At 42.7% G+C, this 27,801-nt stretch overlaps 1 protein-coding gene across 4 annotated transcripts in view; it reads right to left on the reverse strand.

Annotated features, from left to right (window-relative positions):
* The window catches only part of exoc6 (exocyst complex component 6), a 121,721-nt gene that overhangs the window by 17,383 nt on the left and 76,537 nt on the right, over nucleotides 1-27,801 (reverse strand). For 2 of the 4 annotated variants that reach the window (XM_060939599.1, XM_060939600.1), the window contains exons 16-21: nucleotides 24,633-24,744; nucleotides 24,399-24,533; nucleotides 23,891-24,070; nucleotides 20,062-20,091; nucleotides 11,392-11,533; nucleotides 3,802-3,875 (exon numbers count right to left, since the gene is read on the reverse strand). In XM_060939599.1, coding sequence (XP_060795582.1) covers nucleotides 3,802-3,875; nucleotides 11,392-11,533; nucleotides 20,062-20,091; nucleotides 23,891-24,070; nucleotides 24,399-24,533; nucleotides 24,633-24,744 — 673 coding nt within the window. The remainder of the gene's footprint in view (nucleotides 1-3,801; nucleotides 3,876-11,391; nucleotides 11,534-20,061; nucleotides 20,092-23,890; nucleotides 24,071-24,398; nucleotides 24,534-24,632; nucleotides 24,745-27,801) is intronic. The other 2 variants (XM_060939601.1, XM_060939602.1) reach the window with 1 other exon arrangement.

Raw genomic sequence — 27,801 nt, forward strand, 5'->3', positions numbered from 1 at the left:
CACGCATTCCACCAGTTTCTTGCCTTGGTCTCTTCAAATTATTTGTAATTCTTCATCTCCGAGAAAATAAACATCTGACAAAAAAAGGGCAAGTGCACATGCAGGTATGAAACTGGACGTGACCAGGAGATGGAGAATGAAGCTAGGATGAAAGCTGTCTGAAAACGCTGCTCACCTTATCTTGCTAGTTTCCATTATGACACGAATCTGCCCATTCAGAAATACAGCTTTACCATATTAGATTACACGCCAAAGACAAGAAAGGAGTTCCTACAATGGACCCTTTTCAGTCACGTGACCTTCGTAAACGCGACCGCCATTTTGGACATGTAGTGGACTTCGGCTCAAATCGGTTTGAATGCGAGGAAGGCGACAAACATAAAAGAAAAAGGAGCGAGATGCAGAAAACTGTATTTACTAGTTTACTGTAATTATGATCTGGCAGCTATTTACACCGGATCCAGTGTAAATAGCTGCCGGAGCCAACGTCCGGCCGGGCCGCGAGTGAGCGCGCTGGCTCCGCGGCCGTCGGCTCCGGCCGGGCCGCGAGCAAGCGCGCTCCGGAACCTCGGACGTTGGCTCCGGCGGCTATTTACACTGGATCCGGTGTAAATAGCTGCCAGATCATAATTACAGTAAACTAGAATGGAATGTTAACAGCAATGTAATGCCTTTTCTGGCTAATTTTATTCGTCTTACCTCCAACAAAGTGGTCACTACACAAGCGCTGGTATGCCGCTATCCATCTTCTCCGTCGGTCAGCATCTACCGGGATCCGATAAAATGATAACCCTTGCCTTGTTTGTTGATGGTTACTACATCCAGGTGCACAACAACATAGTGGCATGATGGAAGTCTTGCTGAAAATAAACACTTTCTTTGCTGCCGTTCCTCAATGCTGGCTGTGGTAAACTACTGGTAGTACATGTCCAAAATGGCGGCCGCGTTTGTCGTGACGTCACGTGAAAAGGGTCCATACTCTGCAAGACTTATATTAACATAAGTATCTTTGTTTTTGAATGCGGATAGAATAACAACTGTTATTTCCTTTAATTTTGCGCTGTTCCTATTGTTTCGCTCACCTAAAAATAGTGTGTTCTGCCACGAGAGGTGCCATGCTCAAAGTTGTTTAACATACCTAGATGTAAATATCAGGACACGAAAGGTGAAATTCTGATCTATCATGTCATATTCATCTTTTGATCTCAAACCCAAACGTCTTCAGTGTATAGCAAAGAAAAAAGAATTGGCCTTGCCATTCCAATACTTTAAGAGGGGACTGTATATACAGTACTGTGCAAAAGTCTTAGGAACATGGAAAGAAATGCTGGCGATCAAAAATGGCTTAAAAATAATGAAACGTTTGAACATTAAAAAATAAATAAATACTATAAAGAGTAAGCAGTAAGCCATAATAAATGAAACAAAGCCAATATTTGGTGTGAGACGACTCTTTGCTTAAAAAACAAAAACAAAAAACAAAACGTAGTCTCAGGTACAAGGAGTGCAGTTTTATGCGGAAATGAGCTGTAGGTTTTATTGAGCATCTTACAGAACCAGCCACAGTTCTTCTGGACACCTTTGACTGTCATACTTGCTTCTTCATTTTACACCAAAACCCAGCAGCCTTCATTATGTTTTCTTTTTTAAAGGAACAGTCCACCGTACTTCCATAATGAAATATGCTCTTATCTGAATTGAGATGAGCTGCTCCGTACCTCTCCGAGCTTTGCGCGACCTCCCAGTCAGTCAGACGCAGTCAGACGCGCTGTCACTCCTGTTAGCAATGTAGCTAGGCTCAGCATGGCCAACGGTATTTTTTGGGTCTGTAGTTAGATGCGACCAAACTCTTCCACGTTTTTCCTGTTTACATAGGTTTATATGACCAGTGACATGAAACAAGTTCAGTTACACAAATAGAAACGTAGCGATTTTCTATGCTATGGAAAGTCCGCACTATAATGACAGGCGTACTAACACCTTCTGCGCGCTTCGACAGCCCATTGATACTGAGCTCCGTATTAATGCACTGTCGAAGCGCGCAGAAGGTGTTAGTACGCCTGTCATTATAGTGCGGACTTTCCATAGCGTAGAAAATCGCTACGTTTCTATTTGTGTAACTGAACTTGTTTCATATCACTGGTCATATAAACCTATGTAAACAGGAAAAACGCGGAAGAGTTTGGTCGCATCTAACTACAGACCCAAAAAATACCATTGGCCATACTGAGCCTAGCTACATTGCTAACAGGAGTGACAGCGCGTCTGACTGACTGGGAGGTCGCGCAAAGCTCGGAGAGGTACGGCGCAGCTCGTCTCAATTCAGATAAGAGCATATTTCATTATGGAAGTACGGTGGACTGTTCCTTTAATCTGAAAAGTGCTCTCTTATGGAATATGCTGCTCAGATACAAACTCTTTATACCCCTGCTCCAAAGGAGAGGAGATATACTGGTTTACCTCTGTCTGTCCATCCAAAACACACTTATTTTCAGTAACCACAAATCATAGCCACTTGGTAGCGAGCTTCAGCTTGGGGTTCTATACCATGTATACCGTTTTCAGGTCTGTCGCACATTGGCTTCCTGTTTACCGAATGAATGTATTTATGAAATGTATAGGGTGGATTTTGATGCTATTTCAAGAAGCAAAATGCTATTTCAAAATGACCGTTTACCAGGATGCTATTTGAAATCCCTGGGGAGAGACACTGCTCTTTATTTACTGGTTTCAGGGTTAATTATTTGTTGAAGTCAACGTTCATAATAAGTGTCCTATTCCTTCGATTGCTTGCATTCTGATATAAGCGAAGGGGGGGGGGGTATACGTAAGTGAGCAGTAGCTCACAATTGATCTTGTTTTTTCTGTAATATTTAATTTTGTGCTGGAAAACGAACGACTGGAACTCTAAAATGTTTTTGTACTGACTCGATAATGTAGAAGTCATAAAATCGAAATCTATAACAAAGTTTGTCTCATCTCATCTCATTATCTCTCGCCGCTTTATCCTGTTCTACAGGGTCGCAGGCAAGCTGGAGCCTATCCCAGTTGACTATGGGTGAAAGGCGGGGTACACCCTGGACAAGTCGCCAGGTCATCACAGGGCTGACACATAGACACAGACAACCATTCACACTCACATTCACATCTATGGTCAATTTAGAGTCACCAGTTAACCTAACCTGCATGTCTTTGGACTGTGGGGGAAACCGGAGCACCCGGAGGAAACCCACACGGACACGGGGAGAACATGCAAACTCCGCACAGAAAGGCCCTCGCCGGCCACGGGGCTTGAACCCGGACCTTCTTGCTGTGAGGTGACAGCGCTAATCACTACACCACCGTGCCGCCCTTCAGAACCATAAGGCTTGCAATTTATTTAAAAACACACACACACACACACACACACACACACACACACACACACACACACACACACACACACACATAGAGTACAAAATTAAGTTTCAATACCTCTCTAGCTCGTCTTGCACTGGAGGTATAAAGGTTCATACTAGTTTCTTTAAAACAAAAGCGGAAGCTAACAGTCCAATACTGTTCAAACTGTCAACTTTAAGCAGCCCACTATAACCAATTGTGTGTCTACCACCAGCAGTGATCACTACACACACATATTACAAGTTCAAACGCATATTAAACATGACTCAGGTAACTAAATCTGATAGCAGCTTAATGATTACTGTTCAGATGAAAATAACTGCGCTTTCCATTACTGGCCCACTGTAGCTTCTTCACCTCGGATCAGTTTCTGACGCTGGGCTGCTGAGGGCTGTTGCTTACCTGTCGAAGGTCAATGAATGCCAGCTGTAGTGTGTCCCCCTGGAACCCTGGCACAGGCTCTGAACTGGCAAATACTGCAACGATAAGAATGCAAGAATGCGATGTAATAACTCTCAGTACTCACTGACTCCATTCTAAATGTTATGACTTGCAACTGTTTAATATTATTTGTCGGGAGTCACTGTATTTGTAAATTCATACTTCCAGGAACCAGTTTAAGGAGCTTGCATGGAAGAACCACCACCTTCCCTGTGATAGATATATATTACTGCTTCTTTCATAGCTCTTCTTTTAAAACATATCCAGTTACCGCATGATGAACCTTTAACTAGGTGTTTATTCCACACAGGAAGAGCAATAGATATGAATTCTTTGTCAGAGGTATTAAACTGACTGGTATTAATATGTTCCAATGTTTTGCCTGGTACGAACTGAACTACTGGATCGTGAAATGATGAGTTCTCGATTCCCAGCCAGCAAGAGGCCTGAGGTATTCTCTGTGCTGTTGAACCTCGGTATGAACTCTGATTCACCCTGTCATACCAGCTTCAGGGCTCTACGGGGCAGCTACACACACCACACACACACACACACACATACACACACCGCATCACACACATGACCCACATTTCTCCACATGTGACAGTGATACGAATGGTTGAACGGCCAAGGCACGCAGGGCACAACGCTTCTCTCTTTGGCCTCCTTGTATCTATTTAACAGGCTGATGATTTGCTTTGGTCCGTCCTGCATAAGATACGAGAGGTCTCCTCATAGATCAGATGTTCTGCATTTAAGCAGAACAACAATATGCACCCTTAACTTAAACACAAAGGTGCTTGATATAACCAATTTTTATATTTGTGATATAAAAGTTATTGACTGTTCGAGTGAAAAACTGATCAGCATGCATATGTTAACTGAACTACATTCTAAGAATTGCTGGGTTTCATGTCAGTCACATGACTTTTCTTAGCCATTTTACCGGAAGTGAAATAGCTGGTGGTCTAAACGGCTGCCGTTGTGCAAACAACTAGCGATAACTTATCAGCGTGAGTATGCTCGTAATCTAGAACCCACTGCCGGCTTTAGATCTATTCAGAAGATTGCTGTGTGCAATGGAATCGACCCGTACAGTCTGGGAAAGAAGGATTTGTCATACGATCTCGAAAACTACCCTTCAGTCGAGTTCCCCGACATCTCGAACTATCTGGTGTCGCAGACGTCCTTCTACACCGCAAAACACATGAAAGCGTGGAAGAGTATGGAGGCTTATGACTTTTTTGTACGTGGCTGGGTAAAGGACCTCGCTATCAAGTCGCTGCCGAATGAATCCTGGATTGTTTTTGCCAGTGTAAGCATGTGTGTTTTTTTAAGCTTTTCGTTCTCGTCTTTACAACGAAGCGCTGCAAGTTGAAGTGTAAACAAACAACAGTTGGCTTGATTCTCACTTGTGTTGACTCTTATCTCTCAGGTAAATCATTCACAAAGATCATCAGAAACCCCTTTAAAGACCTGGAGCTTAGTTAAACAAGACGGAGAAGTGATCACGGCGCATTGTAACTGTACGGCTGGGGAAGAATTTTGTCGCGACCTTCATGCATATGGGACTTTGTGAAGAGTAAACAAAGAAACAGCTGGGGACTTTAGCGCTTCATGACTAAAAAGCGTACCGTAAAATAATGACACACAGCAAGAAAAGTACTTGGAAAACACTAACGCCATAGCTGAGAGGGAAATACAAACCTTTCACCAAGCGATCACTCCAAACTTGAGCATGCTTCGACTCAGCTCCCTTCGATTTCAGTGAGAGGTTCAAAAGCCACCTTTCTCTACGACTTTTTTGTGAAATCCTGTGTTAGTTCACCCTTTTTTATTAGTTCACGAGGAACCCTGAAGAAACTTTTATCAGTTTCATGGTTTGATCAATTCGAACAACCTAAACAACGCAAGCATAAGGCATTTTTCATGCGAGCAACGCACCTTCTTCGTACAAACGCTTTATCAACTGAGCTTTCGTAGACCACCAGCTAAAGTTTCGAATAACTAATGAGGCGGATGTCACGTCACGTGAAACCCAGCAATCGCGCTTCACTTTTTGTTTCCAGGAGCCCCTATCCCTTGTAAGCTCTTCCTAGGTGTTCACGTCAATATGCGTTTCTTTGAGATCACATTTGAAGACGTCCTTGTAGCGCAGGTATGGCCTACCAATCAGTCTTTTTCCCCTGAGCAAGCTTGCTGTACAGAAGATCCTTGGGGATCCTACCATCTGCCATTTGAACCACGTGACTCATACCAACGCATACGTCTTTGCTTCAAGATGCTAAACACTGATGTGGTGACTGCGCATTTTGGATTTTATCCTGCCACTTAACGTTGAGGATTTGTCGGAGATTTCGCACGTGGAACGTATTTAGCCTTTTCTCCTGATGGGCTCTAAGGGTCCATGTCTCGCTACTGTTTAGCAGAGTGCTGATGACACATGCATTGTAGACCTTGATCTTTGTGCGTACAATTAGCTTACTGTTGTTCCAAACTCTTTGCGTTAGTCTTGACATTGTGGTAGAGGCCTTACCGATGCGTTTGTTCAACTCGGAGTCGAGAGAGAGGGAATCGGAGATGGTCAAACCCAGGTCAACAAACTCATTGACTACTTCTAATGTTTGATCGAAGATCATTATGGCGGGCAGGTTCTCGATGTTCTGACCCTTGCGTTTTCTTGAGACTGACGGTGAGACCAAAACCAGTGCAAGATTTGCTGAAACGGTTCATGAGTAGTTGAAGTTCGTCCTCAGTTTGGGCAGTGAGAGCTGCAAAAAGAAGTCACATAAGCATGTAGTACGGACTTTGGAAGCTGCACATAGTCTTGATAGGTTGAATAGTTTCCCATCTGATCTTGTATGGAGATAGAGCCCTTGGTTTATGGTTATTTAGCACAAAAGGTCTTTTAGCACAAGTTCTAAAGTCTCTTAACACAACTCTAAGTTCTTTAACACAACATCCAAGAACACTTAATCTTTATTACGAATACTTACCGATCATGTTTAAAGACGTTTGATGGATTTTTTTTTTTTAATGAAAGTTGCAGAGATTCCGATCAAAAACGACCGACTGTATTTCCCCACTCCGCCATCTTGAAACCATCATGTTTGATGTAGCCCGTATGTTAGTCACCAATCCTCCCTCCAAATTATTTAACACAGCACGTCCCCGGACACAGTACACCGCTACAGCCAACTTCCAGGCTTGTTTTGTCTTTAGCAAATTGTAAATAATAAATATGATATAATTTAAGCTTAGCACTTCAATAATTTGATAAAGAATGAAAAGTCAAGCAAAATTTACAAGATGATAAGAGTTTAAAGAAAGCTTTTTGTTCATTTTAATTTTTACAAAAGAAAAAAGGTCAAAAGACAGCTATGTACAGCTATTTCAATTATTTTATTAAGCTATTTACATTTTAGATAATTGCTGTGACTTCTAAATGCAAGAAAGTGAAATAATTAAGCTTGAAACAAACAAACAAACAAACAAACAAACTTGATAATCAATTAAACTGCAGGTGCCACTAGAAATGCACATGATTTAAGAAGTTGGAAGACATTAATTTCTTTTTTTTTTTTGGGAAACGATTCCGTAAACAAAAAAATCTTGGACTGTAAATTTTGAAGCAATCATAATAAACCCCTTCCTAGATCAAGATGAGTATTTTTTTTTTATTATTGTGACCGTAATCCAGAGTTGTGCTGAGACTTTAGAACTTGTGCTAAAAGACTTCTGTGCTAAATAACCGGATACTGATCCCTTCCTTGGATGTCCTAAAAGCATGTTTTTATGTTCTCGCAGTCTTGTTTCGCTCCGCTTCGAACGTCAAATGCTTCAGAAGTTGACCCGTCAAAAACAACTGTTCCTTTGCTGTTTTCATGAAAGGATTTGATGATTCGAAAGAGCTTTGGTGGACATCCAATTTTAGGCAGAATCTTGAAGAGGCCGTCTCTGTTGACCAGGTTGAACACTTTGGTCAGATCGATAAATGCAAAAAACAATGATTGTTTCAGTTCTTTGCATTTCTACTGTAACTGTCTCAGCAAAAATACCATGTCTATTGCGGATCTTCCAGCACAAAAGCCACATTGCGATTCTGGTTGAATAGTTTGAATAGATAATGACAATGGAACTACAAACAAACAAACAAACAAACAAACAAACAAATTTCCAGATTTCCATACCAGGGGATCCTCCTGATGTGTGTAATATAGAACACTTTTACTTCATCCAGTAATCTAGCTTTCCAAAAAGTATTGCCTTTTGGAGAAACCAAGCTGCACACAAAAACCTCAACATCCTGTGACTACTGCTTTTCCACATTCATTTACAACCAGAACACAAAGTTTAATGAGGTTTTCTATCCATAAGCTGGGTTTTAGATTTACGCCACATTCTTGCCATATTTCCTCCGTCTTTCATGGAGACAGATGGCTTGGTGTGGGCTTTTACTCATCCTCTCATATACTGTGTACATACAAAATGAAGTGCACCACACTGAGGACGTCCCATATTTGGCCAGCCGAAATATCATCACCAAGAATCCGTGAATAAGATGTGTGAAAAAGGTCTTTAAACTCGGCCCTGACCTTGACCCGTTTTCCGTACAAAAGGAAACGAGGGCGATCAGAATGTGCTCCATGCCTTAGATGTGGATCTGTTTATTTTAGACATGTTTCTGAAAGCAGTAATTACGGCGTCTGGGCGAAATCCACTAACAGGCACAGTGGTGTATGAAATGGTGCAAGGGCGTCACGGTGAACGACCTGCTTAAAAGAAGTCTTTTTGGGTGAGAAAACCAAAACGGCTGGCAATGGCGACAGGATAACATCTTTAAACATTCAGCCGAGTGAGTGGTCAAACGTGGTTGAATCCAAAAACACAGCTCCTCTGTACGCTTCACTGAATTCACTAGATATCTACAGATAGCGTTCCCGACACAGATTAAATCTAATTCTCAGACTAAAAAGCTTTCTCAGTGGAAAATTCCTGACTTTTTTAATACCGTATTTAGAGAAATAATCCTCATTTACGAGATTTCATGCTGTTTCACTTACCAGGAAAAGTAGCACGACCTCTAGAATCTGTACTTTGACAGATTTCAGTTCAGTATCCGTTACTCTGGTTTTCGCTTGACATATTACCCATAATGCTTGACTTTTTTGACTCCACCACCACACAAGCTGTGCCATACCCAAGTACCCGTGCTGAGTTTAGTTACCATTTATGCCTAAGCCAATTTAGGACATATGGGTGGAGTTAAAAATATTGCAGACTGTCATATTGATGAAATGCAGTCACACAGATTAATGTGAAATGGCACAAAAATCTTCAGGAGGCTAGTGAAGCTTTTTCTTTAGAAAAGTAGCAGATTTCAGAGGCAAAATTTTACATATATATAGCAATCGCGTGCTCTGATTGGCTACTCTACTACTAGGCTCAGTGTTCTCCACTATCGTTAATGACTCGGCGGCCCGCCGAGTCATAACGGCTAGAAGAGCTATTACCGCTGACTCATAAATGCGCCGCCGAGCCTTAATTTTTGGCCGCCCAGTCAAAAAAAAAAAAGTTTACTTCAAAGAAAAGTAAAAAAACCACGCCAATACAAACACCAAATACAAACACCAAAGTAATTCTCTGATCACAGCTCATTGATGCGCTTTACTTTACAATAGGTTCGACAGAGGCCCTTAACGCTTGCTCGCTCAATTGTCACTATGCATGTTTAGTGCGGCAACAGAGGAGTGCGTCAGTTAAGTGGCTCCGATTGCTTCAGACCTCCGAGAGGAGTACGGTGGAAAGAAAAGACACATACTGCACATCAAATGAAAGGTAATTTTGTGTAGAATTCAACTAAAAACAAAGATATTCTATTCTATACACATTTATTTTGTCACTCCGTTACTGAAATGTAAAGTCAGCTCCCAGTGTCAGAAGATTTTGCACAAAAGCAGCTACTTGCGAAATAAATAACATGCAACTTAGATGCCAGGAAATGGCATCTGAGGGGTTTCTTATTTCAAAATTTTCTGGTGCGAGGGGGGACACCTCCCTCGCGAACCCCCCGGCGACGGCCGCTCAATACTACCGCCGAGCTATAACTTCAGGTAGTGGAGAACACTGAGGCTATCAGCTCATATACCGTGAGTAGAGAAAAACAAAATGGCGGCGCGTGTTGCTGAACCAATCGAGGATGAAATAAAAACTCTACTCAACTAGATAGAACTCGACGCCAACGGCGTTGATGGGGATGCCTCCGCCCGGTAGACTACACGCCTTATTAAGTTGTGATTTGGGGATGGACATTTGACCTCACAGTAATTGTGACCTGGTGAAATTACTTGTATCAGCCTTGGAGACATTGTGTTCACAAGGTTTTCGGACAGACATGTGACCTCACAGCGACCTTGACCTTAGACCTTTTGATCTCAAAATCTAATCAGTTTATCTTTGTCCCCAAGTCCACAAATGGTGAAAGTTTGGTGAAATTCCTTTCATTAGCCTTTGAGATATCGCGTTCACAAGGTTTCGGGACAGATGCACGGACGGACGCACGGACAGACGGATGACCTGAAAACATAATGCCTCCTGCACCTTATGGTGGCGGAGGCATAAAAATGCTCCGTTTGTCAAAATCCAGTGAATGTGGATAGAATAACACAGTTATTCCACTCAATCTCATCGTACATGGCTTATAGCTGATTCGGTGCTACGCGCCTTGTCAGCTATCAGCTCAGATACGACTCGATTTCATCAGATAATTGTAAAAAATAAAATAAAATAAATTATATATATATATATATATATATATATATATATATATATATATATATATATATATATATATATATAATCACAACCCAAAACACTGTTTTTGTATCTCTCTATAAAAAAAAAAGAGCCCACGTCTTTGCCCTGTAATACACATCTGCTATCTTTTCGTCAGGACAAATCCCAAATGACTTCTGTACTTTGCTTGCACCCTAGACAGGATATAATATCCACCCTATCTAGTGCGCTCATGCATAATGCAGAAAGACATTTGAGATTAAGCCACATACGCACTCCTTGCGTTTTTGGCTTCACGTCATTTGGTAAGGTTTGCTCTCAAACACACAACAAACTCTGTATTTTGATTAAAGATTAAAGTATTGGCACACTTGGCTGGGTTTAGGTGCATGACCATCCATTCAGTTTGTATTTCCTGATTTGCATGTTCACTAAAGAATGACAGCTTCCAGAGAAACTCCTCCTGCATTCACGGGGAGTTATGGGATGGGAAATCGGCACATACAGTATGGATTTTTTTAGTTGAGAAGCAGTATTGCTGTAGATTCTGCTCAACAGCAGACAGAATGAGACTAATTAACATGACCACAAACGCAACACTAAGGTAACAGTATCGTAATATGAAGGTGCATTCTCATATTGCCAGCGAAGCTTAAACGTGCGCTTTTGACCAATCAGGGAGCTGTTGAACCTGCTCGTATGCTCAAACTGACACTGTAGGATATGTAGCGATAGACACGGTGTCGCAGTACTCACGTTCACACTGGATGACGTCCAGGTTGAACTGCTGGATGGCCCCCATGCTGACCTGCTTGAGCTCTGTGTCCAGCAGCATCTGCATCATGGAGGTGGCGAGGTGCTTGCAGGCCGACATGCAGGCTGTCTGAGCCACTTTCCCCTAAACACACACACACAGATAACAGAGGTGACATCAAGCAGTGCTGTGATACCATCCACCTCAGGCCCTGTCCACACGGCAACAGATTCAAGTGAATCTGATAAAATTGTTTATCGTTTTGGCCTGGCGTCCACACGGCACCGGCGTTTTGCGTGCCCCAAAATGAAATCTTTTGAGAATGGGTCCCAGAGTGGAAAAATCTGGCAACGGCGCCGTTGCGAAGTCGTCTGGATGAGTAGAACGGATTTGTTTACAATGACGTCACAACCACATGACTGTCAGTGCTTCACGCCGGGTAGAAGTGTAACGAACTCGATGCGAGTTGTCAACAAATCCTATAACTTGGTTCATGAAACGCGCTTACAAAATATTTTCACTGTGAATATTTATTGTGTAATGGTGCAAAGCAGGGCTTTGAACGAAAACCGGGAACTTTTTCTATTTCACATGGAACAGAAACGAAACCAGAAACTTTATTATTTTTTATGTTCCAGAACAGAAACGCTTATTAAAAATAATGGTAACCGGTTAATACCGGTTTTTATTTCGTTCCTCAAAGTTTCCGTAGCCTACAAATAAAAAAAGTCATTCTTCTCCTGCGCAAGTTTCTATGACCCGCTGGGGTTCACTTCCTATGTGACGTTCGCTGACTGAATGGAGAGAGTGGGAAGGTGGACTACTATCACGTCTCCACGTGGTAATAAGTGAGTAAGTGCATTACTGAGTGTCTGAGCAAAGAAGAGCCTGAACGTTGCAACCTCCCTATTGGCTGTTTGTAAAAATGTATCAATTGTTGCCCTTCCCACGGGAATCATCGCGGGCTCGAGAGACGAGACCTGACGAGTTAGTTCGTTGGTAGCAGAACAAAATGTCTGGACACAAATTGGGTTTTCAGAAAAGGAAAGAAAATAAATGGAGGGTCGAAAATACAAAAAAGGAGGCAGAAAATGCAAAACGGGTTTTAAGGTAGGACAAATGGTTACTTTTTAAGGCAGCCCGCCGTGGCTGCAGGCTTTCAGCTGTGTCATTGAATGGTTACTTTTCTGAGGCAGCCCGCCGTGGCTGCCTGCAGGCTGATTTATTATAGCCCATTTAGTTAAAATAGTTGATCTAAAATGTTTATAGTTATGTGATGGTTGTCCTGATTTAGACTGGTGTTTTTTTTTTTGGGGGGGGGGGGTGTTGCGCGATGTTGCACCCGGGTCCAAATTAGGGCAGAACCGGCCCTGGCTACATTTCAGGTGTAGTTTGTTTTATATATGTATGTATGTATGTATGTATGTACTTGCATAGATGTGTACTTGGTCTTCCAATATGGCGCCTAACAAAATCTCTCGGCGCGGTGACGTTGTGCGGTAGCCCTCTATAGGTCCTGACTAGCCTTTGGTAACACACTAAACGAATTATCTTTCATTTTTGGCACTTTTTCTGTTTGTGTAGATGGGAAGACGTACTGAGAATCCAAATCGCCAACATTTGAAATAATAATTGTTTTGAATTATTTCTTGTCTTATTTAATGAAGGTTGTAATAGAATTAGCCTACATTTGGCTTAAGCTGGATGAGACAGAGACATAATTTTATAGCCATTTGTTAAACAGCTGACAGGGAACGTAATTAACCATTCCGGGAACGAAATTTTTTTTGTTCTAACCGGTTCGGGAACGTCTATTTAATGGTGGAACCCAAAACCGGAAACGTTAAAATTCCGTTTCCGTTCGGAACGAACCAATAGGAAAAAAATTCTGGTTCAAAGCCCTGGTGCAAAGTGAGAGAGAGTGAGAGAATAGCCCTTAGGGCAGAGTCTTTAGTCCAAACACTGCGGAAGTACTGCGTATAACCAAACCGCGCACCGCCCGTGCGCTTTCCAAAAACAATCCCGCCAGCAAAAATAGGGAAAAAAAAAAAAAGGAGCGATCTCATCTCTTCAGATGTTGGTTTAAGTCCAACAATACATTCCTCAAAAAGGGCATAGAAGAACAAAGTAATCCATCAACGTGTAGCATTCAATTTATTCCGGACCATTAAAGAATTCTGGAGGATATCAGAATGTTGGCATACCGGCTTCCATCTACCCCCATTCATTCCTCTTTCCGCGTCTTTCGTTTTACGCTACTGATTAATAATCAAAACTTTATGTGGCTAATGCTACAGAAGAAGGGGTTTATGCGCATGCGTCTACTTCTTCTATTGTTCTGGTGTCTCCGATGGGACCGTCTTACAGCGCACGTAGAGGTGTGGCATGTGTATTGCATCGTTTTCAGCAAGCGTTGCGTTGCCATATGTACCTGATATTTTATTGATCCGTTGCCCATGTGGACGCGATATTTAAAAAAAAAAAAAATCTCGTTGCCGTTGTCGTGTGGATGTAGCCTCAGTGTGTCACTTCAGCAAACATTTCCATTCAGTATGACGGCCTGATGAGTGTTAAATTTGACCCATTATTGTGTGTGTAAATAAAAGAAGCACCAACATTCAGATTAGATGGAGTCAGAAAATTACCCATGTTTTGTTTTACCTCAATTTCAAAGTTCGTCAAAAACATTAACACAATATTATTAACTTTAAGGATGTCTTCAGCTCTAACCATGAGAACAGGTGTTACAGAACATCTTTCATTCTGGACACACACACACATTTAACAATTGATCATGCAGGTCAACACGGCTCATAATGAGCAGGATTACACAGAGGGCAGGATTAACCGACCAAATTCAGTACACTCACGCACACACACACACAAACACTCATGCACTAGCTGCTACACCAACATGCCGATAACTTACCAATACAAAATACTTATACAGTGCATAGAGAACATTTAACATCCTTAAATATATAAATAAACCCGCAGAACAATTTCAACAATGTTATTCATTATTCACTAGAAAGAGAAGACCTAACACGTCACCATGCTTTGATTTTAGAGAATACCTCTAACACTTTCAAAAAGTAGACATATCAGACGCTCGCTGGGTGTGCTGTGAAAATTCTGCATGCAGACGCTCATCTAAGTTTCCAGATCTGTCATTGCTTAACTCTTGAATATTTTCTGTCATGAATACTATCAGTAAAAAGCTTAGAATCTCTGTTTTCCAAAGAAATTTATCTCGTTAAGATCTGTTCAGTACTTTGGGAGTAACGGCAGGTTGAAGTTGGTACGACAGATTAAAAACTCTCTGCTCATGTGACATTGGGAAACTGCTGGTGCTTTCTGAGTCACGGGAAAGCAGTCAGGCTCTCTCTCTTCTGATCGGTTTACGACTGGATTACTTGTGAATATCAATCAGATAACCTTTATAGGGATGTTCTCTCGCTCTCACTGTTTCTGATGAAGTATTCAGCAAAATTTTCTTTCAGCTAGTTTTGATGTTCTGATTCACAGGAGATTTTAAGTGAGTTTTCGTAGCTTTACCTACTTATTTTTTCAAATCAAACTGATTCATGTAAATAAATAACTATTTTACAATATAACTGGAGTTGTTTTGATGGAAAATATTGAGATCTTAGTGGTCGGAATGAGATTTAAAAAAAAAAACCGGAAGTCAGAAACACGAGTGCCAATTTCAATTCGGTTAAATGGAATTGTTTACTGGATGTGGCTCACACAGTTTTTTCAAGGTTTGCCTTGAAAGCTGTGAATATTATCATTTATATTCTTTTATATAAACACTAGTAGGCCCTACTTAGAAATACAAAGCCCGACAGAGCACAAAGAGGGTATTAGAAATAATCTTTTATGACTTTTTTATTGAGTTTACCGATTTAATGTTTTACCTAATTAGCACAATTAATACTAATTAAATACTAATTTGCTTGCACTAATTTTTCAAGCTTTGTATTCAGTACACAATCATCTATGTGCTGCCAGTTTCCATGTAAATATCTTGAAAAATAGAAAAGTTATTAAGAGAAACATTTGATCTCATTGGTTAATGAGGCCCATTTTGGACCATGTGATCCTCAGACAGAATATTACGTCAGTTTTCTAAAAATTAAGCCGTTTCTTCCATCTTTGATTTGTAATATCTCAAGAATGGATAAATATTTTACTTCTGTGAAAAGATGTTGTTTAGCATTCAATTCTGAATTCAATCAGTGCGTTTACATGCACATAGAGAAAATTGAATTTCTGCCGTAGCTCGACTGAAATCGAAATTCTAAATGCCATGGAAACACCTTAGCTCGGCTGAAATCGAACTGAACTGGATTTCTCGTAATCGAGCTACGCGACCTAGATTATGCGATTGTAGCCGAGCTACTTAGTGCATGTAAACCCTATCGAGCTACGTAGTCGAGCTACTTACTTCAGCACTGCCCCTTCCGGAAGTGACGAGACCACAAGCGGGAAACACAACAGCCTCGGTCGGCATGACAACAGTAGTAGTAGCGAGCAGCAGAAGAGGTCAGGAGGAACAACATCTCTCGATGTTGCTGTCCTCGTCGTCGTTCTTCTTGTGAACATGGAACTGATAACTTTGTTTACACTCTTGAATAGCTCTTCTTCATGACGACAACCGGAAGTGTACCAACACGATGGGGCGTGTAGCGCCACCTGTGGCTCAGGTGCACAATGTACCTCACACAATAGCTCGATTTCCTTGTGTGCATGTAGGATTGGATTTCTCTGGCACCCCAGCTGGGACCCTTTGCTCGATTACCGACAGTAGCTCGATTTGGATGTGCATGTAAACGCACTGACTGAGAGCAGTTTCAAGCAATTTGGATTGAAGTTGAATTTTTCACCTGATATGCCTACAAAAAAGGGCCCTAAAAACTCATCATTACAACTCTCACTGGTGACATGAAAGACCGACACTTTACTGACACCTGCGTCTACGATACAGACTTCCATACAGCGTGAGTGCTTCCGCTCCAATTCAAGACTTATCATCTTATCAAGCAACTTCACACGACAAACTAGAACACTCAACACACTGACATACTGGCAGCTTTATGAAGCAGTGTATGAAGCGAAGGCGGAGAGTAGAATGAGAAATAAAAAGCAAATCTGCTGCAAAATCAAATTGACAATAATTCGAACCGTCAGTGTATATGCCACTTCTAAGTGAATAGTGTGTCAGAGAAGTAAGTTATAATGGCTAGCGCACAAGACAGCAATCACCTTCATATATACGGTAGGGTTTAAAAGGCAAGTCTGCTCTTTTTTCACACTCGGACGAGAACATTAACTGTGCTGAACAGCTTTGAGGTTGACTTACCTCAAAGCTCTGAATGTAAAGAGCAGTCGAAGTTTTAGTTACTCATTGCCAACACTGTGGAATGAACTACCAGACGCTCTTCGTTTTGAAACTGACTGAGTTATTTAAGAAAACACTTAAAGCTAGACAGCCTTCCGATTTCATAAAATCGGTGAAACTTAGCTCCCTCTGAAATTTGGTGGTTGTGATATATGTTTATTTCTGTAATATCTCACAAAATATGAAGCCATTCTGTGGCTGGGAAGTTATTTAATTTGAAGGGATTCCCCGAGCAAATAATGTGCATGAAATCACTCGCTTCGTGCAGTCAAGCAGACAGAAGAAGTCTGTGCGTGTGCGCATGCGCAGGTTTACCTTTGACCGTGCACTGACCGTTCCACCATTCTGTCGCTAAACGAACAGCTGATCACACCGAGGTGCTCGCTGACCACCGATATTTATTAGTTTGGTCCTGCGTTTCCTTTCCTTCACAACATAACGTCTTTTGTTCTCGCTTTGAAAGTCAATGCCTTCGTGATAAAATAATTATTATACCCCTACTCCGAAGGAGGGGGGTGGTGGGGTATACTATTTTATATATAGATGGGTATACCGTCCAAAACACCCTTTTTCTCAGCAACCACAAAGCATAGCCACTTGGTATTTGGTAGCGAGCTTCAGCTTGGGGTTCTATACCGTGTATAGTGTTTTCAGGTCTGTCACACATCGACTTCCTGTTTACTCACTGAATGTATTTACGAAACATATAGGGTGGATTTTGACGCTATTTCAAGAAGCAAAATGCTGTTTCAAAATGACAGTTTACCAGGATGCTATTTGAAATCCCTGGGGAGAGACACTGCTCTTTACTTACTGGTTTCAGGGTTAATTATTGGTTGAAGTCAACATTCATAATAAGTAAGTGTCCTATTCCTTCGATTGCTTGCGTTCTGATCTAAGCGAGAGCGGGGGGATACGCAAGTGAGCAGTAGCTCAGAGTTGATCTTGTTTTTTCCTGTAAAGATGAGATGAAAGTAAACTTCAAAAACTATGCTGACAATTCTTCTAGAAAAGGAAAGAGATTAAGTGCTATAAACTGCTGAAACTTTTGTGCTTGACCTTGTTGAGGGTTTCATTTACCTGAACGCTTGCTCTCCACTTTCGTACTGTTAAGTGCTATCCAAGCATGTGATCTCGAGCTGCAAAGAGGCTATTACTGTACATTTCTCAACCGGAATAAGATTATTCTTTCTTAACCTAAATCCAAGATGTTTTCTGTATCGAATTGGACTTGGCTTGGACTCACTGGTATTTGTACTTGTCACGAAATAATGCCTTGATCTTGAAGTTTTCTGGTGATAACCATGATATACCTACATCTATAGTCCAGAACGATTCTGCAGTATTCACCGTAATTCTCAACAGAACTTATCTGAGTCAAGGCTTGAAAAAGGGTTTGCTGGTTTGGTCTTACTTTCATTTGGACTCAGTCTTGACCCTTTAAGACTTGCTCTTGGACTTCCCAATGCAGTCTTAGCTACAGTCCTGCTATGTTCACACAAGCAAGCGACAAAGCAAACAGGCAATCATTCCTTTTCTATATGTGACGTGAAGCCACACTTTCAGCGACAGCAGCAAGCGACAACGCAACAATGCAACAAGCGACGTCTGAATTAAGATTTTCTCAGTTGTACGCATGACGTGACGGGGTAAAGCAACAAGCCAAATGGTCAGCTCAAATGACTCCTAGGACCAGTCCAGTGGCACATGTGGTCCTACATTTCTTCAGTTCCCCACTCACCACTTCAGTTCCTATCGGAAATTAGTTCACATTAACTGTTTGACGCAATTAAGAAAAACGTATAACTGTGGTTTCATCTTATCCTGTCATATACAACTGGTCATGAAATATGTGTCGAGACATTATTTTAGAAAGTAGTAAGAGCTTTTACAGTTAACTTGCTTTGTGAATCTGTCAACAAAGCTAGTATAAAACCCAACATGTAATAGTGGGCTGTAGGCTATAAATTATAAATTACAGCTAACATCATTCCTCATTAGACCGTCATGAGCGGCATATGCTAGTGTGAACGTAGGGAACTTCGAACAGACTGTTCTCATTGAGGCATAACCACGTCAGGCACTGAAACACCACAACAATAATGCAATTAGTGCGGCACAAACGTATGGCAGCACAACAATTATATCGTTATTGAATAATATTTAACAGTTATTCCACGAAATCGAGTCGTACATTAGCTGATCGTGTCGGCTATAAGCCAGGTACGACGAGATTGAGTGGAATAATTGTTTTATTCTATCCACATTCACTGGATTTTGAGAAATGGAGTGTTTTTATTTTTAGCAAATTCGATAAATAAAAAGTTGTAAACAAACCGGCGAAATGACAGGAGCAATTTGTGAAAATTGCTGTAATAATAATAATAATTTCTTGGGAAAAAAAAAAAAGATACGTTCTTACCATCAAATACTTTTATTCCATATTTTGTTGCTTGTTTTTTGTATTTCTGGTGTTTTGTTTTCGAGTAGAGTTTTTATTTCGTCCTCGGTTGGTTCAGCAACACGCTCCGCCATTTTGTTTTTCTTTTCCACAGTATATGAGCTATAGCCTAGTAGTAGAGTAGCCAATCAGAGCGCGCGATTGCTCATATCCAGTGAATGTGGATATTATAATAATAATAATAGACACTGAATAAAATGTTTATTTAACGATTCATGTTTAGCAAAGTTGCTCAGTGTCACAGTGGACGCGGAGCCTGTGCCAGGGACACTGGACATGCAATACACCTGGAATGGCATGGCCAGTCCATCACATGAATAAGTGATGAAATAACAAGTGGGCAGCAGACTCAGGCTTTTGGATCGCTCTGTATACCAGCAGCATGAATCCAAATAGACTTTTTTTCAAAAGAGACCGTACCTAAGATAGTATGTAACACTTCAGCGACATTCGGTTTACTCGAATGCACATAACACAGGACGTTTCAGACCACATATTTCATTCCACTGTCAATGATCAGGCTGCATTCTGACTTGAGACTTGGAGTGAAAGCAAAAGAGAAACGAAAAACCTCCGTGTGTGAATCTCAAGTGAGAATCCGTCCTATGTTGAGCAGGTGCTGGCATCCACACGAGACAGTCAGGGGAAACAGATCAGGTGGGCATGACATTTGATCTGGTTCATTTTTTTGGTACAACAATGTGAAGAAGGAAGCAAAGCAAGCCTAGAGGCGAGTCCACACAGCGGACATGAGCATGCGCTTTTGTTTCCCCCCTCTCCGGGGGTGTAAGGAGTGTGTTTACTTACCGACATCGCGGCATGATCATTGGTGTTATTCTGAGCAGAACCCCCAAGAAAATGTAAATAAATAAATAAATAAATAAAAACACACAAACAGGGAAAGAAAGAAAGAAAAAGTATGGCAACAATAAATGGACAGATAAAGAAAATTCTGATAACTAAGCATGCCTGGTAGAAAGAAATATAAAGCTACAGTCACTTGGAGGACAGAGAGGACATTCCTGAAAAAGAAAAGAAAAGAAAACTAAACAGAACAACGAGCAGTGGAAATCAAACAAGAGACAAAGTAAGATTTTTCAGAGCAAGGGTGAGCCGGAGAGTAAAGCAGGCAAGCACTATGTCTTTAAAAACAAAAATGTACCTGGATCTGAAGTTTAAGTTTATGGCTATATCATTTAAAAAGACACAAAAAGTCTTGAAATGTGTGGATGGTGTGGTTCGAAATAACCAGGAATCATTAAAAGGTGTTTTGTTTAGTACTAGTACCGATCAATATCCAATATAGAGGCTTTGCACCATCACGTGACCCCATAGCAGCGGTAACTAGGGTGCCGTGACAGGGGGCGCACACTTGTGGTGCTTCGTTCAGCTGAGTTATGGCCCTTTTCCACTACCCTTTTTCAGCTCACTTCAGCTCGCTTCAGCTCACTTCAGCCCGACACGGCTCGCGTTTCGACTACCAAAAAACAGCACGACTCGGCTCGCTTCAGCCCTGCTTAGCCCCTAAAACTCGCAGGGTTTTGGAGTGGGGCTGAAGTGAGCCAAACCGAGCCGAGTGAGGTTGGGGGCGTGAGCAGACACTCCCCTGTGCACTGATTGGTGAGGAGGAGTGTCCTCACATGCCCACACACGCCCCGCGAGCACGCTGGGATCTGTAAACACCGTAAACCCGGAAGAAGAAGAATTACGAGAATTTCTGAAGCCTTATGCGCCTCGCCTCATCTATACGCTCTTGCCAGTATCTGTTGGCGTTGTCGGTGACAACAAGCCACAGAACCAAGACCAGCAACACTAACGACTCCATGTCCATGTTTATTGTTTACTATTCGGGTCGTGAAACTACCGCTTAAAAGCTCACTGATGTCACTGTTTGCGCTGCTTAACGACATCACGTGACGTCCACCCACTTTCGCTAACTCCACCCAATGTGTCCACCCACTTCCAGCCAGCACGGTTCAGCGCGGTTGTAGTCGAAATGCAACTCCAACAGCCCCACTCAGCCCGACTCAGCACGGCACGGCTCAGCCCGACTCAGCCGCATTTGTAGTGGAAAAGCGGCATTAGTTGTTACCGAGCGGTATGGGAAGGTTTTGCTGTGTTTTTAGACGTGCAAATCATTTTGAACAAAACAAAGACTTCAGATTTTTTTAGTTTACCAAAAGAAATTCATCATCGGGGGAAAAAAAACTAGAGAGATTTCTCAACTTAGAAGGGGAAAAAACATTCATTGGGACTCGGTGTCAAACGGAGAGGCCAAAAACCTAATGGTATGCTCACTTCATTTCCACGAAGGTAAGAATTAAAAAAAATTTAAATTTCATAACTACAGCAAGGTGCTCATTCTTATACAGTGAAGTGAACATGAGCAACAACACTTTCACCGAGGTGCATTTACATTCAGGGATCCTTCAGAGCACGTTGTGTGTGCACTTGGGAGCCAGTCATTATGGGAAACACCTGATACTGATTTGAGTTCAGTCAGCACATGCATATAAGGATACAGAGGCTTTGTGAAGTATTATCATTATCACGGTCACATTTGTTTCTAGCCATGTTTATGACTCTGCTTTCAGTTTCGCTTGTGTTGTTTTTGTAAATATCACGCCTGCTAATAAACACTCTTCCTGCACTGAGACTCGTGTACCGCCACATACCTGACAGAACTTCGCAAAGTTTCAGTGAAAACAGCATGCTGATTGCGTTCAAATCAGCATCGCGTGTTTCCCATAATGACTGGGTCTCAAGCGTGCACACAACGCGCTCTGAAGGATCCCTGAATGTAAATGCACCTTGGTGAAAGTGTTGTTGCTCATGTTCACGTCACTGTATAAGAATGAGCACCTTGCTGTAGTTGTGAAATTTAATTTTTTTTTTTAATTCTTACCTTCGTGGAAATGAAGTGAGCATACCATCGGGTTTTCGACCTCTCTGTTCGACACATACCCTTTTTCCACCAAATCAGTTCCAGGGCTGGTTCGGGGCCAGTGCTGGTGCTGGTTCACAACTCGTTCAACTTGCGAGCCAGCTGAGAACCAGTTTGCTTTTCCATAGCTCGCGGTGCTAAGCGGAGCCACGTCATTACGTCGCTGTATATGTCAGTTACGTCGCTACGTTTGCATAAACCTTGGCACAAATATCGAAGCAAAAACAACACAGAAGAAGCAGAAGCAGCAACAACAACAATAATAATAAATGACTTCACGTTTGTACAGCTGCTGCTTCTCATCACTTAAAAATGGCGATCTTTCCCCCCCCCGACGTAAGCGGTTCTTTCCTCTGGCCCAGCAGAGAGTTGGTGCTAGCCTGGAACCGGTTTTTCTGGCCCCAGAGCCAGTTCTTTGCCAGTGGAAACAGAAAACCCGGTTCCAAACTAAGCACTGGCCCCGAACCAGCCCTGGAACTGCTTTGGTGGAAAAGGGGCACCAGAGTCCCGCTGAATTTTTTTTTCCCCCTTCTACATTCAGAAATCTCTCTAGTTTTTCTCCCCGGATGATGAATTACATTTGATGAATTAAAAAAATCTGGTGGCTTTGTTTTGTTCAAAATGATTTGCACGTCCAAAAACATAGCAAAACCTTCCCATACTGATCAATAACAACTAAGCCCATGTTTACATTAGACCGTATCAGCGGATCATCAGATTAACGTTTTTAAAACGATTAGTGTGCACACAGCAACACCAATACACGATTTGCGTGCACACAGCAATACCAATACACGGATACGCTCGGCTCCGCAGGCATCCTGCGCTCCAAATCACTCCGCCCTGAACAGCGAGTGCCCTCTGGAGGGTGCGCACTCCGGCCCTGCGCAGCTCACACAGTGCGCGAGTGAAGTGAACAAGCTGTGATTCGGGACTAAGCCGCTGTGTGTGTGATCCCAGCGCATATCACTTACCACTTGCAAGTGGAAGGATGGCAAGCCTAAAGACAATCATAACTACACAATGGGCAGTATTTGCATCAGTATTTGCAGTATTTTCATACTTTTATACTCTTTAATGAAAGGTGATACAAGGCGGAAGTCCGCGCCGTTTTTCAGCAGTCGCGTCACATGACCAACGCCAGCGAATCAGGAAGGCGGATGTCACAGTGACGTTGTCCAATGAGACGCCAGCTAGAGCTCAGCACAGCGTATCCACGTATTCTGAATGTTTACACAGCACCGGACCAGACACGATCTGGATTGAATACGTGGACGCTGGCGGATTCCCGTTTCCCGGCGTTTCCAGGCGGTTTAATGTAAATGGACAGTGCATCCGCGAAGAAAACGAGACAGATACGGTCTAATGTAAATGTAGCCTAAGTCAGCTGAATGAAGCACTGCAAGCGTGTGCGCCCTGTCATGACGCCCTAGTTACCGCTGCTATGGGGGTCACATGATGGTGCAAAGCCTCTATTCTTCTATTCTCAGGTCTTTGTTGGGCTTTGTAAAAGGTCCTTCTGTCCCCATAAAATGACAGACACACGGTTAAAGAAACAGACGCGCCAACACGACGTACTACAGTACCATCACACACGCACAAAAATCTGTCAGCTCGACAACAACAAACATTTCAAACCACAGCTTTTTAAATGACACCACGATGAGCCTGTGCATGCTGAGCGATGCTCACCGGCAAGTGTGTGAAGACCTGGAAGGTGCTACGCAGAAAGTTGATTAGGTCCATGAGGTAGCCGCTGGCCCTGCCGTCCGACTCGGCCATGCTCCACTCGTAGTCGGCCAGCTGAATGAACTCGTCGATCTTCTGGTTGAGCTTGGTGTAGATCTCGCCTTCTGCTGCGTGCCTGGCATCCTAAAAACAAAAGAACTGTGTCACGAAGGTTCGTTTTGACTAAAATGACTCGCTAGGAAGATATACAGTACAAGCTTGCCGGCTCAATATAAAGGTTACCACAATTAGAGAGAAGTCCTTACTCGCTAGCTGCATGAGTAGTTATTATTTTTTTATTACACATACAAGACGCTAGCATTAGCTTGTGATTTTTGGCATTGTTGGATCAGCATCTATTTACAACAGCTCCTGGTGCAATAACTTCGACGTTATTCCAGATGTCATTTCATTGAGTTACTCTCACAAAGAAAACACCGGCATTATACACCAGGCTTGCTAAATATCTAACCTTAAATGTGGAGAGGCCATAGAGTCTTGTGGTGTGGATGGTTTCTGGAGACACGTTGGTAATGTTGGTGATGAAATCTTCCAGGTATTTACACGCTTGCTCTAAGTGGGTGGTATTTATGATGATCTGAACCAACTGCAAAACAAACAGTCACATAACTCCATCATGCCGCACTTGTTTCCGTGCATTTGCACAATCTATCCTGAATTTTACATGCAGAAATACGAAGCTGACCTCAGTGAGTCCTATATGAGGCTTTCTGATGAGGTTCTGTAAGCAGCCGCTCAGCGTCCTTGTCAGGAGCAGGTTGGTGGATTTACGGAGCATGTCATCAATCTCAGTAGAGCTGAAAGGAAAGATGAACCAGTTAAGAAACGCTGCATCTGTAGAACAATGTTTCCAGGGCACTAGAGAACATGTGGCGAGCTTTTCATCTTTCTGGTTATGACCTGAACAGGATGATCTTAGTGTGAAGGTTTCTGTTTACACACTGCATGATTCTGACAAGTGCCACGCTGAGAACTCGGATGGAGCCAATGTCCAGATCCAAAACCATGATCATGGTTAAAGACCAAGTTTTTTTTTTTTTTCCATGAAGTAAGGACATTTTGGCATTAAAAAAAAAAAAAATTATCTAGTCTCTTCCCATTTGCCACTGGACCAGGAGCATTAATTATGATTATTTATCCATCCATCCATCCATCCATCCATCCATTATCTGTAGCCGCTTAATCTTGTTCTACAGGGTAGCAGGCAAGCTGGAGCCTATCCCAGCTGACTAAGGCTACGTTTACATTACGTCGAATCAGCGGATCATCAGATTAACGTTCTTAAAATGATTCGCGTTTACACTAAAACCGTTAGCCGTGCACACAGCAACACCAATACGCGGATACGCTCGGCTCCGCAGGCATCCTGCGCTCCAAATCACTCCACCCTGAACAGCGAGTGCCCTCTGGAGGGTGTGCACTCCGGCCCTGCGCAGCTCACAGAGTGCGCGAGTGAAGTGAACAAGCCACGATTCGGGACTGAGCCGCTGTGTGTGTGATCCCAGCGCATATCACTTATTACTTGCAAGTGGAAGGATGGCAAGCCTAAAGACAATCATAACTACACAATGGGCAGTATTTGCATCAGTATTTGCAGTATTTTCATACTTTTATACTCTTTAATGAAAGGTGATACAAGGCGGAAGTCCGCGCCGGTTTTCAGCAGTCGCGTCACATGACCAACGCCAGCGAATCAGGAAGGTGGATGTCACAGTGACGTTGTCCAATGAGACGCCAGCTAGAGCTCAGCACAGCGTATTCGCGTATTCTGAATGTTTACACAGCACCGGAGCTGATACGATCTAGATTGAATACGTGGACGCTGGCGGATTCCCGTTTCCCCGCTTTTCCAGGGGGGTTAATGTAAACGGACAGTGCATCCGCGAAGAAAACGAGACAGATACGGTCTAGTGTAAACGTAGCCTATGGGTGAGAGGTGGGGTACACCCTGGACAAGTCGCCAGGTCATCACAGGGCTGACGCATAGAGACACAACCATTCACACTCACACCTACGGTCAATTTAGAGTCACCGGTTAACCTAACCTGCATGTCTTTGGACTGTGGGGGAAACCGGAGCACCCGGAGGAAACCCACGCGGACACGGGGAGAACATGCAAACTCCGCACAGAAAGGCCCTCGCCGGCCGCTGGGCTCGAACCCAGGACCTTCTTACTGTGAGGCGACAGTGCTAACCACTACACCACCGTGCCGCCCCAATTATTATTAGTAGTATTATTATTATTATATGACTTAGGACTAGGATAACTAGCAGTGTTCATATTTCTCATTCTGCGCAAGTGCTTTTCTGTACAAAAGCCATGGCCTCATGGTTAGAGAAACAGCTTTAGGACCAAAAGGTTGCTGGTTTGATTCCCTGTACCAACAGGACTGGCTGTGCCCTTGAGCAAGGCGTCCAACTCCAAACTGCTCTGGCAAGAGTGGTGGCGTACCTTGTGTCTGATTTGCCAAAGAAAAACCAAGGGAGCCCGGCCAAAACTAAATTCCTTGAGGTCTTTAGTGTGTTCAGTTTCAACAACTGGACAAAAGTCTAATGATTTCATGACACGGACATTTTGTCATCAATATGACCTGGTTAAGCAAACAAATAAGTTAAGGTCAACAAGGAAGAAGTGTTTGGATTCACAACCATCACGACAGTCATTTTTACCATCATCAGCACTATACCTGTCAAACATGCCTCTCATTTTGGTGTATGTATAAATAAGCATTGCTAAAACTCAAAATTTCTAGTGACTCCTGTCTGGGCCAGGTCTTGTTCCATGTGTGCCGTGGAAAAAAAAATAAATAAAAATAGCCTTTAACCTTAACCTAGCTCTCACTGTCAACCAACTCAGCAGCAGCAACTAGGTGTGATTATTAACAGGACACTGTGAGAGTGTTTTTGCAGATAGTTTGCAGATTGTGTGCGTGTGTGTATGTGTGTGTCAGTGTGTAGAGGTGTTGATTGGGAGGGAGGGGTTTAGGTAAGCAAACAGTCAATAGAGAGGTCCAGAGGCCACTCATTACCACCCCCTTAACATGACAAAGAAACAATTAGAGAGGAGTGTTAAATGTGCGGTAATTTGCATTGACTGCCTACAAGGGAAAGATCGACCCTAACTCCACCACACACACACACACACACACACACACACACACACACACACACACACACACACACACACATGCCCCTTTTCCACCAAAGCAGTTCCAGGGCTGGTTCGGGGCCAGTGCTTAGTTTGGAACCGGGTTTTCTGTTTCCACTGACAAAGAACTGGCTCTGGGGCCAGAAAAATCGGTTCCAGGCTAACACCAACTCTCTGCTGGGCCAGAGGAAAGAACCGCTTACGTCAGCGGGGGGGTGGAGTTGTTAAGACCAACAACAATAACAAGACCGCGAAAGATCGCCATTTTTAAGCGACGAGAAGCAGCAGCTGTACAAACGCAAAGTCATCCATTATTATTATTGTTGTTGCTGCTGCTGCTGCTTCTTCCGCGTTGTTTTTGCTTCAATATTTGTGCCAAGGTTTATGCAAACGTAGCGACGTAACTGACGTATACAGCGACGCAACTGATGTATACAGCGACGCAATGATGTGGCTTCCCTTAGCACCGCGAGCTATGGAAAAGCAAACTGGTTCTCAGCTGGCTCGCAAGTTGAACGAGTTGTGAACCAGCACCAGCACCGGCCCCGAACCAGCCCTGGAACTGATTTGATGGAAAAGGGGTAACACTGTGCCACTTCTTCTCCTGCCAGGGAACCCGAGCAATCACAGGCCTCAGTGACGGTACCAAGAGGGATTACAGAACGTCACCACAAAGTTCAGGGTCAAACAGAAATATTACATAACT

This window comes from Neoarius graeffei, chromosome 14 (assembly GCF_027579695.1).
Source record: "Neoarius graeffei isolate fNeoGra1 chromosome 14, fNeoGra1.pri, whole genome shotgun sequence".
NCBI lineage: Eukaryota > Metazoa > Chordata > Actinopteri > Siluriformes > Ariidae > Neoarius > Neoarius graeffei.